This window comes from Sceloporus occidentalis, unplaced genomic scaffold, assembly GCF_023333645.1.
Source record: "Sceloporus occidentalis isolate IW3139 unplaced genomic scaffold, rSceOcc1.0.p SCAF_1, whole genome shotgun sequence".
Taxonomy (NCBI): Eukaryota; Metazoa; Chordata; class Lepidosauria; order Squamata; family Phrynosomatidae; genus Sceloporus; species Sceloporus occidentalis.
Genome location: NW_028316981.1, coordinates 274,828,931 through 274,845,842, shown reverse-complemented (window position 1 = coordinate 274,845,842; position 16,912 = coordinate 274,828,931). Strand labels below are relative to the sequence as shown.

The 16,912-nt window shown below is 37.7% G+C and overlaps 1 protein-coding gene across 2 annotated transcripts; it reads right to left on the bottom strand.

Annotated features, from left to right (window-relative positions):
• Positions 1–5,260: 5,260 nt before the first annotated feature.
• On the bottom strand, positions 5,261–16,639 carry LOC149323897 (MARVEL domain-containing protein 2-like). Of its 2 annotated transcripts, none has more exons than XM_089493869.1 (7): positions 16,470–16,639; positions 11,874–13,031; positions 10,074–10,106; positions 7,864–8,003; positions 7,025–7,196; positions 6,424–6,474; positions 5,261–5,690 (listed from the first exon to the last, which is right to left on the bottom strand). In XM_089493869.1, exons 2-7 carry the CDS (start codon positions 13,017–13,019, stop codon positions 5,580–5,582), a joined length of 1,653 nt encoding a protein of 550 aa, XP_089349995.1. In that variant the 5' UTR covers positions 13,020–13,031; positions 16,470–16,639; the 3' UTR covers positions 5,261–5,579. The 2 variants fall into 2 exon arrangements, with proteins under 2 accessions (XP_089349995.1, XP_089349993.1); XM_089493867.1 differs by lacking the exon at positions 16,470–16,639 and adding an exon at positions 16,015–16,098.
• Between the last annotated feature and the right edge of the window lie 273 nt (positions 16,640–16,912).

The following is a 16,912-nucleotide window of genomic DNA, read 5'->3' as shown; positions in this document are numbered from 1 at the left end:
CAGGAAAAAAACCCACAAGTATTGAAACAGTAGGATGCTTTTTCTAACATTAGCACAAACAGAATCTCTTTTGTTTATGCTATCCATCCATGGAAGAGTGAGAAATCACTATCATACAGTCATCTAATGACATATGGGAATTTACAGCGAGACCACCCAGTTCTCCCATGAGTAAATACCAATCCTGAATTCTCCCTGTGTTGGACTACTAATAATGACAGCTAATATGTATCAACATTGCATGTTTTCTTTGTGTATACAAAAATATTTTTAAGGCACTTAAATCATAAGATCATTTGAAAACGTCGAAGATAATCCTGACAATAATCCAGTTACTACCTATGTCCCACACACCTGAGAAAATTACGTCATCTTATAATTGCCTAGGTATACCCTTCTTTACACATAGTGACATTCATTTCTAAATAGTTACATAGGACTGCACTGTTAACCAATCAGATTAGGAGCAATGGTAACTCAAAGGTGATTCTACAGTTTAGCTAGAATGTGTTTAGCCTGAAACACACAGCTTCACTGGTAGAATAACTGATTCATGTAAGTACCAGTTTATTTAGTTATTTTCTTTTTGGATGAAACAATGCTATAATATCATATCTCAGCAGACAATAATTTCTCCTTTTCCTGCTACAGTCATCTATCTTCCAACTCTATGATCCTATCTCCTAAAACATAGCTTTAAAAGCTGCTTCTACAGTTGAGAGCCACATTCAGTGTCAACTGGGGAGGTGAGGGTTATATGTGCACATAATCTCTCATCTTGCATAAAACTTGGATCATTTCGGGTATGGGAATATCCTCTTACCAGTTGGGGGGCACATATCAAGTGTCCAATGACAGAATATTGCGCTCCCCCTCTACATTATTATTGAGCATGCACCCTTTATGCGATTTGCCATAATAAATGAAATGTAATGTAACATGCACCCTAGTATAGAAATATATGTATACATTGTGTGCATTTAACAATTCAGTTGTGTTTCTTCCACTCCTGGATTTCTGTTTTTTAAAAAGAGCAAGAGGATAACGCATTCTCATTTGTACGAGTGGATAGATCCAGGTAGTATAAGAGTCCTATCCCCTTTGACTGACTTTCCTCCCTTTGCCCCAGGCAGTCCTTCCCAATTTCTCGCATAATATTCAGAAATCTGACCTACTAATTCCCTAGGCTTCCTCCTCTGAAATACCTTGGGAAAAAGCCACACATAAGTCATGAATGTAAACAAGCCACTAAAACATGTATTAAGGTTGAACAAATGTTAGATGCAAAAGCAAAATACCTTTGGTGCCCCAGATTTCAAAACTCAAATATTATGTGACAAGCAATGAGCAATCAAGAAGCAATAGTAGTTCAGCAGTATCTGGAAGTCAAGGCAATACTTTAAATTCTTCCTTGTACAAAGTACAATGAATAGCCCAAACCAAAGAGTTACTTTAAGAATATGTAAGTATACGGTTGAGAACTAGTGTAGTGTAGTGGTTTGACTGTTGGACTATGACTCTGGAGACCAGGGTTCGATTCCCAGTTTGGCCATGAAACACACTGGTGACATTCTCTCAGCCATGATGGGTTTCCCCTAGGCTTGCCATAAATCAGAAACAACTTGAAGGCACACTACAACAACTTCATATGCCCAGTGAAATTTGTAACTTCCCTTCCTCTGACTAGCAGACCTTCATTCATTCCATAGTATACACATTTTTTCTAACTCTTCATTTCCAAAACTAGTATCTATATGGCATGCAGAATACAGCTCAGGAAACACTATTTATTTAATTAATATGGTCCATTTCTCCCAATATGGGACTCCATGGCAACTTACAGTATAAGTTAAAGAGAAAATATGATTACAGTCCTATATAACAGAAGAGTTTTACAATAATTATATAGAAAATGCTGTTAAAATTAATTAAAAATAATAATTTCAAGGCACTTAAAGCATCGTTAAAACATAAAGCTGAGTACAATCTGATTTTTTTTAAAAAAAAATCCAACCCTGCTGCACAACCAATTGAAAGTCAAGTGCCTGTAGATTAGAAAGAAAGAGTTCTTTGTCTGCTGGCAAAAAAGCAGAAAGGACACCTGCTGAGCCTCCCATTATCCACATTGCTCTTTAGATTATAGCTATTATGTGTGCATACCTTTTCATATTAACAAAAAGAAAGGATGAAAATACTGTGAGCATTTAAGGTGTGGATGAACAATGTAGCCCTAAATGTTGTTCTTGCAACTGAATTCCTCCCATACCACTTTTTTTTGGCAAAAAAAAAAAAAAAAAGTGATTTGCCTCTCCTAGGCTACATGTGCCCTGCAGAAATAATGCAGTTTGACACTGCTATAACAGCCATGGTGCAAAGCTATAGAATTCTGGGATCTGTAGTTTTGTGATATATGTAGCCATCTCTGGTGACATAACAGAGTACAAATCCCAGGATTCCACAGCCATGGCAGTTACAGTGATGTCAAATTGCTTTAATCTAGGTACAGCCCTAGAAGGCTAAAATTCTGGTCACTTACAGACATTTGTTTGGCATAATTGGTAGCCTGTGACTTTCCCATGGTGGTTTGAGCACTGGACTTGGACTTCAGGAAGGGACGTAGCCAAGGGGGGGGGGTTCTTGGGGTCCGGACCCCCCCCTTCCGTTAGAAATAATGAATGGTGCATGCTGCTGCGCCGCCACACCCAAGCCCCATTATCATGGTGGCACTTAGTCTGGACCCCCCCCTTCCCAAAATCCTGGCTACGTCCCTGCTTCAGGGATTGTTGTTTCTGTATGCCTCCAGGAGGCCAAGATTCAAATGTCTGCTCTGCCATGGAAACTCACTGCGTTCTCCTGGGCAGATCATATGCTCTCAGCATCAGAGTAAGACAACTGCAACCCTATTCTGAACAAATCTTATAAAAAAGAAAAGCGATAGGGTCAACTTTAGAGTTGCCATAAGTCACAAATGACTTGAAGTTACACAACCACAAAAAAAAAAATAAAAATAAAAATAAAAAAATAAAAAAAATAAAGAAAGAAAAAGAAGAAGCCTCTCACAGTCTTTGGCAGAAAGCTTAACTGGGCCACTCCTGATTTAAGTAACCACCCTCAAGAGTTTTGTGGTGTCTTAAAGACACATTTTAAAAATACCGTAACCATTTATGGATTAGATTTCACTGAATCATACCAATCAAATGTTGTTGGATTGCAACTCTCACTTTGACATCGGTTAAGGGAGCTGGGACTTGCAATACAGTAATATCTCTCTATCTGAAATGTAATTTTAAGTTGGCAGAAGATATAGGGGATACAGGGATGAAAGGCTAGAGGATCCTGAAATATAAATAAAAAAACCAGACTGTACTAATTATCTTAAATGATTACCTTCACCTTTCCCCTGCAATGCAATGTTCTGAGTAACACAAACATCTTGACATTGGTAGGTCAATCAGTATTCATTAATTAGCATACCAAAGTCAGTATGCTATGTGAATTGTAATTTCATGAATTGACATAATTATCAGTTTCTATTTTTTAAAATTTCACTTCCCCCTGACTGACCTCATTTTTTTGTTCTACAACTGTTCAATATGTATGTCAGCCGACTTAAGAACCACTTCATTTATGAAAGCTATAGGATAATTAATGTGTTAGGTTTAAGGTACTCTTTTGGCAGCAGCAGTTCAACAGGGCTGTTCCCCCTGGGCAATATTACTAGGGAAGTCATAATTATTCATAATTGGGGACATTAGAACACAAATGTTCTCAATAATGACAGGTGCATACAAATTATCAACTAAATTCACAAGACACAGGTCCAAAACACACTGAGAAATAGTTCAGTCTGAGACCACCCTAAACGCCCTGGCTCAGTACTCCATTCAACTATGTTTTTGTGGTAGCCAAAAAGTCAGTTTCAGACAGCATTTTCTTGGCATTCTGAAGGAACTATGGAGTTTATCAAACGGGAGGGAAGCAGCCAAATCCTGTGCAAAAGCAGGGTTTAAATCCAGGAAAATCCCACAAAAGCAGGATTTGTTTTCAGACAACATCAGGGCACAAAAGTTGCAAAATCGTGCCACTTTTTATGTTCGGGAAAGTAATGCACAATTAGCCCAAGGTGTGTGAAAACAATCTGGCTTTTGTGGGATCTTCCCAGGATTTAAACCCCTTTTATACATGGGATTTGGGCACTTTGCTCCCGTATGGTAAACTCCTATGATTAGGTTGCACAATTTACAAGCTCTGGAGGATTCTCGTAATGCCATTCTTAAAAATATGATCATCACCTGAATTAGCTACCATGTAGTCTTCTACAATGGTAACCATTTGTAGCATTTCCCATGTTTCTATTTAAGATTTTTCCCTCTGCTTAATACTCTGCATTTTAAAAAAAATCTTGACATTTCTATACATTCAAAATATAACTCATTGCCTTTGAAGTCAATTTAGCCATTTTGTTCCCTTTCTTTGCATTGTATTTTGGCTGCCTCCACTAGCAGCAACATATTTAATGAAAATAATGAGCTTGCTGTGAATTTTTTAGTTTTTTTTAAAGCTAGTTTTACTGTTTTATCATTCTAGCAGTTGTAATTCTCTACATATTTATGAACAGAATAGAAGTTAGTATCACACATAACATGTAATATGATTGTAATTTATTTTTTTTACATCTTCAATCATTATAAAATAAGTAAAATATACAAGTGACCTGAAAGTTCAGAATGTTGGTGTCTATAATCTCTGTTAAAAAAACACAACTACAGTTTGCAAAATATCATTCAGAAATAATATGGTATCTGTTTAAAGATTTTGTTAACATGAACAAAAGTATATTGTAATTTGGTTCTTTACAAAAGTTATGAAATATAAAAATATGTCAGAATAAAACTTATTATTTAGTAATGTTTTTAGGGAGCATGCAGAGTTTAAAAATGATTGCTATAGACTAGAAATATTGTATTGGAAAGGAGTCAAGGCATGACAGTATATTAGTGAAGAAATATTTATCTCAAGGCACGATGGCATCATAAGAAGCTCTCCTCCTAGATATTACAGTATTTCCGGTGGGAAAACATGATTTCAATTTACAAAATAGTCACTGTTACCCAGCAACAGCAAACTACACACTGAAACATTCAGAAAACCTTGACTTCAGTCATAGACAGAGCGGCAGATCAGCTGTACACATTATGAGGATACTTATCAGCAAGAAAACATCAAACTGCAGACCAGCATTCAAAGGTTAAACTCAAAATGTTCCAACTTTTTGTTTATTTGCACTAACCCTGAAATATTATGCAATAGCTAGCCCATCCACAAAATTCCCCTATGGGAAGATCTTCAGGAAACAGCTACTGTCTCTGATGATTATGTTATACAGTACTCAAAATACACAGGCACAGCATAAAACAGTAGTACTTCTGAAAATAAAATCATTATGTTTAGCAGAGTTAGGTTAAACTGCTTTTTTTAAAAAAACCTGACAGTGATTTAAGCATTAATTTTACAACAGAATGTTTACACAGTAATGACAATAAATAAATATATAAACTTCAGACAAAAAGCTAAGCATCCTAAGCATTCCAGTTCATAACTTTATCATATTCCTGAATCCGTTGTTTTATGTGAGAGAGTTTGTTCTTTAGGTATTCACATCTTTCTTTCTTCTCTAAAAATGTAGGATCCTGAAAAATGAAAAGCAAATTAATTTTATTTTGTACTGGTCTTGGAGTTAATTAAGTCAAGAACTAAGTCAAGAAAGGTAGGAATATTTAAAATAAATTTAATGGAATGCTATCCATTAGGTTGTCATTCAGGTAATTACAGGTACTTTTAAAAAGGTAGGAACAAACCCACCTCAAAACTATAATGCAAAGTGGCACAAGCCTTTTAAGAAGACTGTTGATGTCTCCTGTTGAAAGCTATGTAGCTCCAAATCAGAATATATAATATACAGTCTTTACACTATTCAAATTCTGCCATACCTTAGAAACAGCCATTATGGCCTGACGTTCATGGCATGATCAAAATAATTTACAGTCCAGCTGTTTTTACTGTGTCCTATTCTAATATATAACATTTACTATACATCATTTTATTCATTTATTATATTTTGGTGGGAATCCTATCAGTTAAACTAGAGTTGTTGTTGTTGTTGTTGTTGTTGTTGTTGTTGTGTGCCTTCAATTCATTTCTGAATTATGGCAACCCTAAGGTGACCCTATCATGGAGTTTTCTTGGTAAGTTTCTTCAGAGGGGGTTTGCCATGGCCATCTTCTGCCCAAGTCACACACTCTCAGCCCAAGAAAACTCTGACAGTTTCTCCTTTGGGTCATCTTAAGTCAGAAACTAATGGAAGGCACACAACAGCAACAAATATTAGCAACACTACATTTATAAACAGATACGACAACTTACATTCTTTTTCTTTTTATACTGTTGCAGAACATTTGCAATTCTGTCATGTTCCTATGAAGAATTAAACAGAAAAAATTAGAGCACCTTTCAAATCCCATGTCTACCATATGTTCTACAATGTCTTCCCTTAATGTTTGTTTCTATTTTAACATTTTAAACTTGACAACAGCATAGTGTCCTAGGAGTTACCTAGGAAGCTGCCAGAGACTATGAAGCAACAGATCTTTGTAGCTCTATTATGACCAGGCCACACCAATACCCAGACCCCATTTGGAAAACAAGCATCACTCCTTCTGGTTTTGTAAGCAAAGGAAAGGAGAGGAAGCATTTGTTAGTTAACAATTTCAGTAAATTTTGTCCAATTTACAACATTTTAAATTTATAATTCTTCAGAGATAAATAATAAATAAAAGTCTCAGCCATTTTTGGTCCCTCCCATAAAAAGCTATGCTTTGTAGCAATAAACATAACAAATATATAAACTTCCAAAAATTTAAAAGATAACCATATAGAAATGGTTCACCATATTGGCCAGTCTATGGCTACAGCCTAAACTGATTATAAATACAATAACTGAATTCATATTCATTTTGGTACATACCAGTGTGTTCCCAGGTTGCCGAGGTAGCTTCCTCATCAATGCATCTAGCTCATCAAATTTCTTTACGACTGCTTGAACTTCAGCAGAGAGCTCTTTATATTCAGAAAACTGATCATTAAACACCGCTTTATAACGATCTCTTTCCTCATTTGTTCGAATTGCTGGATATTTACTGTAAGACAGACCTTCACATCAGTCCTAAAGTATCAGCTGTCTAAATAAGCTACAAATGTGTTTGTTAGACATAAAAATAAAACTTTAAAAATACATTACTGCAAGGAATATTGCTATTCAGATTGAGAAAGAAGGCATTAGTAAGGTCTGCACAGCATAACCTGGCTCATTTAATCAAATCACTTGGAATTTCAATTTCACTGTACTGTCACAAATGTAGTGGTAGGTTAATGCATGCAGTTGCCTATCTTAGATAAATAAGACTTGATGATGCTTGGCAACATTTCAGCATTGTGATTATTATTTCCCGTATAACTCATACCTAGTGACTCAGATTTAAAAAATTAAATAGTTCTGCACTTCCTTGATTAAAAAAAAGGAAGTCGGCTTTACATGCTTTAACCAGATATGCTTTATGGCTTATGTAGCACATTTTCTTGATAAGTCAAAATACCAATCATATTTCTATTTATATTAATGAAGTACAGAGAATTTATATGTTGGGGCTATTAGCTCAAAATGAAAAATTAACATTCATGCTTCTAAACAAAATTCACAGATCTATTAACATGTAGTTTCACATGTATGTATCTTCTTACACATGAAGCTGAAAATGTATAGTTCCAAAATAAATTTCATAATAAATACTACAGTAATATACTTACGCTAAGTAATCTGGCATCACTATAGGTTTGGGAATATGTCCTGCTGGTATATGTCCGTTGAGTAGTTCAGGTTTCATTTCCACAGGCTTTAATTTCTTTGAGTTTAATGTCACTTTGGGACTGTTGTTTTCGTCTTCATGCTATATAAAAAGGATAGATATAAAATTCACTCTGAGAAGCACTAACTCATAATATTTAATATGAAATGGAATCATTACAAATAAAGACTCTTTCAGATCTGTAAAAATTAATCAGAGTGGAATCCCAGTCCTTAAAGCAAGCTTGCTGAAATGGTCAGGACAAAGAAAAACTACTCCACTACTATAAGCTGTGTGTAGTGGGGAAGGATGTCCACAGACAGAGCACTCCAATAACAAAACAAACAAACATGCTACTAGTGACAGCATTCTCACTGGCTGTCCAGCCAGAAAGTCACAAAACATGGTGTTGTGGGTATGGTGCACTGATGGCTTTGAAGCTAATTCATCCAAAACACCATCGACTCTCCTTCCCCAAAGGAGCCCAGCCCTCACTTGTTTCAACCTAGAACTGCTACAGTAAAATAGAAAAAGAAAAAGCTGTCTTGGTCTTTTGATTTGGCTAGCATGCTTCTCCCTGCTTCTTTGCTCTCTCCATGTCCTGTTTGGATTGTCCCAATGGCTCTCTGAATTCCAACAGAGAACACAGTAAACATATTAAACATATGTTTAAAACCCATCAACATCCAATGAACCTAAAACAATAATTCCAATTTCTTCATCCAATAAACATGCAACAGCCATATCCGTAACAACAACACTGGCAGTATTATAGCTTAACCATTAACTGCTGCAAAATGACAAAGTCCAGAGCATTTACAATGGAAGGTGACATTCCCCTTCAGAGAAGAACCAGGGCTCTTTATAGTGTAACAAAAATGTTCCTAACATCAATGGTAGGGAACCAGATTCAGCCCAAGGGCTGTATTCCAATTCAGCAAGGGTCTTGGGAACCACATTCCAGTGACCAAAGGCATGTTTAAGCACTGTAATTTTTTGAAATTAATTTATATTGTTTTAAACTGCACGTATTTTAACAGTATATTGTATTTAATTTATTTTAAAACTTAGCAGGTTGTTAGCTGTACCTTGTTTTAACCTTGTTGTAAGGTGCCTTGAGTCCCGTGGTGGGAGAAAGGCAAGATATAAATAAAATAAAATAAAAAGACAAACATGCTTACTGTAAACAGAGTTGCCTTAGGGGAGGCATTCAACCATTTTGAATGGGAGAAACCCCACAAACGCTGAGGAAAGATGGCATATCACAGGGAAGGGCACATAGTCATCACTCTGATTTGTGTGTGTCAGATTTGGCCCCAGGGCCTGAAGTTCCCTATATTTCCTGAACATGGAGTTGACATGAATCCAGAAAAAAGAATACTACAAATTCTTCTACAGTTCTCCACAAACAACATTCCTCACCCTGATATGTTTATCTTTGTGTCAACAAAAAACTATCAGGAGAAAGTTTCCCATTAGTTAAGTGCATTGTTCTCTGATACAAAATCAGCCCACCAATCACCTATAGGACAAAATCCAATAGATTCACTTGCCAGCAGAGAGCTTCTTGGCCTGAGAGGGAGCGATCAGGCAGACCCAGCTCCATCAGGGACAGCCTGAAGGAAGAGGCCCCTCCCTCCTTTAACTGTCACAGTGTATTTTGTATTGTATTCTATTGCAATTTTTACTGTACACCGCTATGATCATTGCGGAATAGCGGTCTATAAATAAAACGTATTATTATTATTATTCTTTATTATTCTTTTCATTCTCTAGTGAATGCCCCTAAAGCCATGAATCAATTGAATTAACTGCTGAACTTTAAATCAATATTTTCATAAATCTATTCTAGAGATAGCAGCTGGATTCATTTTTTTCTGATTCAGCCTTTGAAGGAGACAATAGCAGCAAGACATTTTAGGTTCCTCCTGAAAAAAACTGAGGATGAAAAACTGAGGCCACCGCCTAGCAATGGACTAGTGACATCAATAAGCCAAGCAAAGTGTGTGGAACCTTTTTGAACAGATTTAAAACATGAATCACCATCTACCAAAATAATTCTACAAATATTAACCTCCCACTTCCTCCCAGGTCCTTCTAAAATGTAGGAAGCTCAGCTCCAATACATGCAACAGTGTATTTGGATACTGCAAATGTATACTTTGTTCTTACCATCCTTTTTGGTGTAAATGACTGTGTCTTCATCTAAATAAAAGGAGAGAAAAAAACACAACATGAAGTATACAAGTCTAGACTACAAAGACTAAAAAGCAATATTGTATAAATTAATAACAATGAATTAATATTATTAACATTTATAAAGGATGATAGGATAAATCATGGCTGTGTGTGTGGAATTTTGCAACCACAAGCATGGTATTGGGTGTGAAGGTGCATAAGTAAGTAGCCTTCAAAATCCTGAAGTATTTATTTTGTAAAAGAAACATTTTGGTTGTTACGCACAATCTAGTTCAGCAAAACTAGACATTTATTGTCCCATCATCACATTACTGCATATGTATCCATATTATTTTAGAAATACTTCAGATTACTTCTGATCAGTGTAGTGACATAGCTTCTGACATCTCAAACTGATCAAAATGCCATGCTGCTGCAACAATACATGTCAGTGCTTCTCCACTATCAAGTTACTACTGCCGAGTAATAATGCAGCCAAAAGGTAGTCCAAGATTAAACTTTAAGACATAACAGGCACAAGAGGCATAGTATGTGGTATAGGTTTGAAAGTCTTCCAGAATTCTCTAGCACTTAATATTTTGGAAGACATATATCTTAAAAAAACTGATTCATAAAATTCGTTGGAAGGCACAATAAATGATGACATTTGGGATACACCTCTCTTGTCCAAAGGAAAAAAATCCCTTCAGCAAAAGAGAACGCAGACCAAGTAGTTCTGAATCAGATTTGTTGAAATGTACGTAAGCAGTGCAAATAATTCTTCAGACAAACAGAAAAAGTGGAAATGTTTTAAGGAACTCAAGTGTAAGAGAGTTAGGACATGCTGTAAGGAGAAGAGTTGACAATCACAGAATCCGTTTGTAGATGTGCTTTAATCTGTGTATTGATTTTTTTCAGTGTCTTTTCTTCTTAAATTTAAAAAAATATATTGTAAGAGGAATCCATGGGATAAATATATAATGACAGATATTATATTTAAAATAATTTCTACATAAAGCTCTCAATTTTTCTAAAGCGAAATATTATCTTCTCTAAATATAATATTAAAAGCACATTAAATTGATTATATTTTCCAAAATAAATTATATTAGGTCGAATACTGTTAGCCATTTGGGACATTTAAAAGTTTTATAAGTCAAACAGACATGGTAAAAAAGTAGATCATACTCTACTTTTATCCAGAACAAAAATCCCAATTCAGATTTTTTCAGAGAAGCCTACACCACTGAACACAACCACATAACTGTGATATATAACAGTAACCTTTTATAATGGAATTGCAGCTAAGACTGGACAGGTTTCTCCAATTTACTATACACAAGATGTTGTTATAGGAGTATCTGACCAAACCATTTTTTGCTTTTCTGGTTACTTTGGACATTGAGATGTTAGGCAAAAAAACCCTGAATCTTACTATAATGCTATCAAACAAAGAGCAAATTCATCCTAGTAATTTAAAACCATTTAAAATGACTGCCACTACAAACATTAAACATCTCCAGTGAAGAATGGCTAGTATTTTCAAATGTTGTAAGTCTTCACATTTTGCCTCTTAGGAAACTAACTAAGGAGACAAAGTAAATAGTAAAAAGCAACGACAGTCGCACTGATTCGTCAGTCACTGATGTATAATCACTTTGTAAGGTATTGAACATGTATGTCTGAACTGGACCAGAAAATGAAGAGCAGAAAAGAAACAACCTTGTTTTGTATGTCTAAACTGGACCAGAAAATGAAGAGCAGAAAAGAAACAGTTTTCTTGCCACAACTTACTTGTTGTTCCATAAATTCTCTGTGCCTCCGTGCACTTTCATGTCTCCATAATTTTAGACAAACTATTGCACCGATAAGATAAATAATCATTGTTACAAATAAGAAGATAATTGCGGCAGTCTGTCCCCCTTCTATACGGCAAAATGATGCATTCATTGGCGTGTTAAATAACTGGTAATAGCAAAGCCCTCCTTTGTTAGTATCATTTACGTATACTATAGCAGCTGACATATACAAAATAAACAAAGCAACGTTGATTCCAAATTCAGTTAAAGGCCACCAGTTGGAATCTAAAAGAATAGTCCTATAATACATTGACATGCCAAGTACAAGAAGTATGATAGTCACTATCCAAACCAGTGCAGCTACAACAAGTACAAAGGGGGTTTTAGGTCCACTGTAGTAATAGCCTCCATAGGTGCTGCTTGCTCCATAGCCATATGGTTGTGAGTAGCCATACATGTTGTACCACTCATTGTCCTTGTGAATGTAAGCCGTTACACAGGCAAATACAGCTGCACCCAACAGTAATTCAACAACACCCAAGATCCTGAGCAACCCTGCCCAAGACTTCATGTAAGAGTATCTCAGATTAAAAGCTTCTACTTTCTCACTGTAAGTCTGTACTGTTTGAGTATGCCTTTCTAGAGAGCTGTAAGGATCTGAAGGAAGCATGGCTTCAGCTTCTTTGCGTGAATTATAAGTTCCCCCTGACCCGCCATATGGATCCTGGTAAGAGCTTGGAGCTGAAGTTTGGGCTGTTCTCACTGTAGTAAGTGTTGGAGAAGATGGGGGAGAACACTGAACACCACCAGAAATTGCAGCTACTGGCTTACTCCATTCAGGATCTTCTTTTTTCCCTTTGAAGAAGTTTTTCCATGAGTCTGGAATGAATTTTCTCACAGGCTTGAGATCAGAACTTTCTGCTGGTTCTTCACTCTCACTTGGATAAAATTCAGGCCCAAAGGGGGGCTGCAGAGGAAGAGGTGGTGGCAGCGGGGGATCTGCATTCAATATATGTTCAGCATCTGGAAAATCCCTTTCTGAATCCTCTTGCGAAGGGGAATCCACATATACTTCATCATAATGGACAGATCGAACATGTTGCCCTGGTCTGCGCTCTGATGATACATTCCTTGAAGACATTTGCAACTTCTCCTGTTCCACAAATAAAAATAAAGTTAAACATTATTTTTGTGGCATGTTTCCTAGAAAATAGGAGAAAGGGGCACACACATTCAAATGCACACAGCAGAATGGGTGGGAAAATAATTTCTTTTCTGAAGAATCTAAAATGCACCTTCTTAAAAAAAAAATTAATCTCATTTAAAAATAATTAAAGATTATATTAATCTCATTTTCATTTCTGACTCAAAACAAGGGAATTGATGACTCCTAACTATTAATGAGATCACTTTCAGTTTGAAAGGATTTAAGAGGGCTTAACTCAAGAGGAGGGTGAAGCAATAACAGAAAAGACAGAACCTTTACTTATGTGACAAATGCTACCCAACCGAACCAATCCATGCATCTAAGGAAGCAGATGAAACCTACAAAAGTTTATGCTACAACTTCTTTCTCTCAGTTAGTCCCAAAAATCGCTTTGCATACTGATATTCCAGACTGACAGGGTTATGTCTTTGGAAACTTAACCACTTCTACAGTAATGTACAGTAACATCCAAAATCCACACAGCAGTGATACTTTTATGTGCCCAACCAAAATGCATGATGTAAGCTTTTGAAGCTCCACTGGCTTCTTCATCAGGCAAAGGTGTTAAAAATCAAACAGGGGAAAAAAATAACGAGCTTGGAGTCATAGATCTACATTTTGTAAACATGTTATATTTGTTCTTTATCCTATTTAATTTTTAACACTTTTGCCTGATGAAGAAGCCAGCATGGTTTTGAAAGCTTGCATCGTGTATTTTGTGCATTTTCTTTGCTCCCATAAAGGTATCACTGTTTTGTGGATATTGGATATTATTGTACTTTGCTGCATGGCCAACATGGCTACCCCTATTTTCCACCCCACAATGGCATTCTTTGAGAGACAAACAGAAATCTCATAACCACACAGAAAAGAGCCACCACACTCCCAAAATATTTCCACTAGGCATGCTAGACTATAAAATGGGAAAAACACATGGGAAATTATTGTTCTATATGATAACAGCCGCCAGTATAGCATACGCTAAAAAATGGAAGGATGGAAATCTACCAGAAATGTCAGAATGGTTATGGAAGATACATGACTACATAGAGAATGATAAATTGACAAAACTGCTCAGAAATAAGTCTTACTGAAAAAACTGATAAGGAATGGGCGAAGTTGATTTAATATTTAAAAGTCACTCCAATTTTGACGATCTAGAAGGTGTAAAGGAGCTTATTAATTAGGATGAAGAAACTGTGTGTAGATATAGGCTCACTTAGTTGATTCATAGTTGTAAAACAGACACACAAAGTATGATTGTACAGAAGGAACTATATAATATTTTTAGAATTAAAAGGGAAATCTTATTTTGGTTTTTTAAGAGTAAGACCCGATACAGAGGTCAGGAAGTACAGTCTGTTGTTATTGTTTGCGTGCTGTGACTGTTACAATATGTTATGTGATGTTTTGTTGTGATGTGGTTGCCGATCTTTGTGTGACATCTTTGTGAATAAACATATTTAAATGGAGGGAAAAGAACAGAGATGCCACACACAAGCAATAGTTAACAAGGTACAGAAAAGAAAGAAAACAATGCTGGCTGGCAGCGGCCCTGGAATTTTCAATGGACTTTGAGGCAGAAGGCAGACCCACTGAGTAGAAGGACACTTCCTGCCAGGATTGATATCTCATCTGGCAAGCATTTCCCTTTCCCTTGACTGTAGGGATAAATCTTAAAAGCCAAAACCTCTTGCTCGTGTTGGACTATGACTCTAGAGACCAGGGTTCGATTCCCAGTTCAGCCATGAAACCCACTGGGTGACTTTGGGCAAGGCACACTCTCTCAGCCTCTGGGGAAGGCAAGGGAAAACCCCCTCTAAAAAAAACCTTGCATGCAGGGAAACCTCATGATATACTTGCCATAAGTCAGAAAACAACAACAAACAGCAAGAGATTTTGACCTTTAGCTTTTTCTCCCTACAATTCAAGGGGAAGGGAAGTGCTTGCCAGGTGAGGTATCAGCCTCAGGGTGACCAGAGGTCATAATCACAAAGGAGGACAAGGCACTGCAAAATGTAGGGCACTCAAGAAAAAAATGTCAGACACTGCAAAATAAAAGCTAAAAACACTCATAGAAATATAAATGCATGCTTCTTAGTCATCATGCTCAAAATGGAAGACATTTGGGAATTCCTCCTGAAGGCTGAAATGTAGGACACCTGTGAAGGAAGACAAGGCACCACAATGCGTAGAGCATTCCAGAAAAATATAGGTCATCATAAAATAAAAGCTAAGAACACTCATATACATATAAATTTATCCTTGTTACACATGCTGAAAATGGGAGGACACTTTCGAATCCCTCCTGGCTGAAATGGAAGCCATGCCCTGGAGAACGGAGGACACCTGGTCACCCTGAAAAAGGAGGACAAGGCATCACAAAATGTAGCACCTTCCAGAAAAAATGTAGGGCGTGACGGAATAAGAGCTAAAACACTCCCTGAAAAAGGAGGACATCTGGTCACTCTGCAAAAGGAAGACAAGGCACCACAAAATGTAGGACATCCCAGAACAATGTAAGGCATTATAAAATAAAAGCTAAGAACACTCATACAAATATAAGTTCATGCTTCTTAGTCACGTTCCAAAGGGGAAGACATTTCAGAAGGCTGAAATAGAGGGCATGTCCTGAGAAAGGAGGACACCTGATCGCCCTGCAAAAGGAGGGCAAGGCACCACAAAATGTAGTACACTCCAGAAACATGTAGAACACGACCACATAAAAGCTAAGAACACTCACAGAAATATCAATGCATGCTTCTTAGTAATTTTTGGCATTCCTCCTGGACAGAAGGCTGAAATGGAGAAAATGTCCTGAAAAAGGAGGACAGCTGCTCCACAAAATGTAGGACGTGCCAGAACAATGTAAGGCATGGCCAAAGATAGCCTAAACAAACTCACAGAAATATCAATGCATGCTTCTTACCCATGCCCAGAATGGAGGACATTCTGGAATCCCTCAGGGACAGAAGGCTGAAATGGAGGACATGTCCTGAAAAAGGAGGACACCTGGTCACCCTGCAAAAGGAGAGCAAGCCACCACAAGATGTAGGACACTCCAGAAACATGTAGGACACGCCCAAATTAAGAAGCTAAGAACACTGATAGAAATATAGAAACTCATCCTGGATGGGCAGAAGGCTGGAATGGAGGACACGCCCTGGAGAAAGGAGGACGCCTGGGTCACCCTGAGTGGGGCTGCCTCCTGAGTACACAGGAAACTACCATTCCCAGAATTCCATAGCAATGGAGCCATGGCAATTTAAGCGGTCCCAAAGCGGGTTATAAGTGTGGATAGAAAGAAAGATCCTCCAATACAATGCAATCCCCCTGCCATCGAGACCCCCCACTCCCCAGCCATTCCCCAAAACAGAGCCACACCTTTTGCCTCCTGGGGCTCTCCCAGAAACGCCTCAGAGGGAGGAAAATGGCGCCTTCCTCCTCTCCTGAGGGCAAGGAAGGAAAGCAAGGCTCCCTCAGCCAACAGTAGCCGCCCTGCTCCTCAGGACCTCTCCCCTTCCTTCTTCCCGGCTGGAAGGCGGCTGGGTCCCTTCCAGGGCTTCCACAGAAAACACCCGTCCCTTCCCCTCCCTCCCTCCCACCCGCTGCGCATGCGCCCAGGAGGGGGGCCCTCCTCCTCCTCCTGCTCACCTGCTTACCTGTCTCCAGGTAGAGCAGACGCTCACCTGGCGCTGTTAGGCAGGGGCCTCCACCCTCAGCGCTAAGGGAGGGGGGCTTTGCTGCAGGGAGGGTTTCTATCATCTCTCTCCCTTCACATGTTGTTTTTATTGTGAAGGGGGCCTGCCTTCACACACACACAGCAA

Coding starts and splice junctions, on each gene's coding strand:
- LOC149323897 (XM_089493869.1), bottom strand. CDS start 13,019: ATGTCTTCAAGGAATGTATCATCAGAGCGCAGACCAGGGCAACATGTT. Junction 6,475..7,024: donor GGCAACCTGGGAACACACTG/GTATGTACCAAA, acceptor AATTCTTCATAG/GAACATGACAGAATTGCAAA. Junction 5,691..6,423: donor AGTATAAAAAGAAAAAGAAT/GTAAGTTGTCGT, acceptor TTCATTTTTCAG/GATCCTACATTTTTAGAGAA.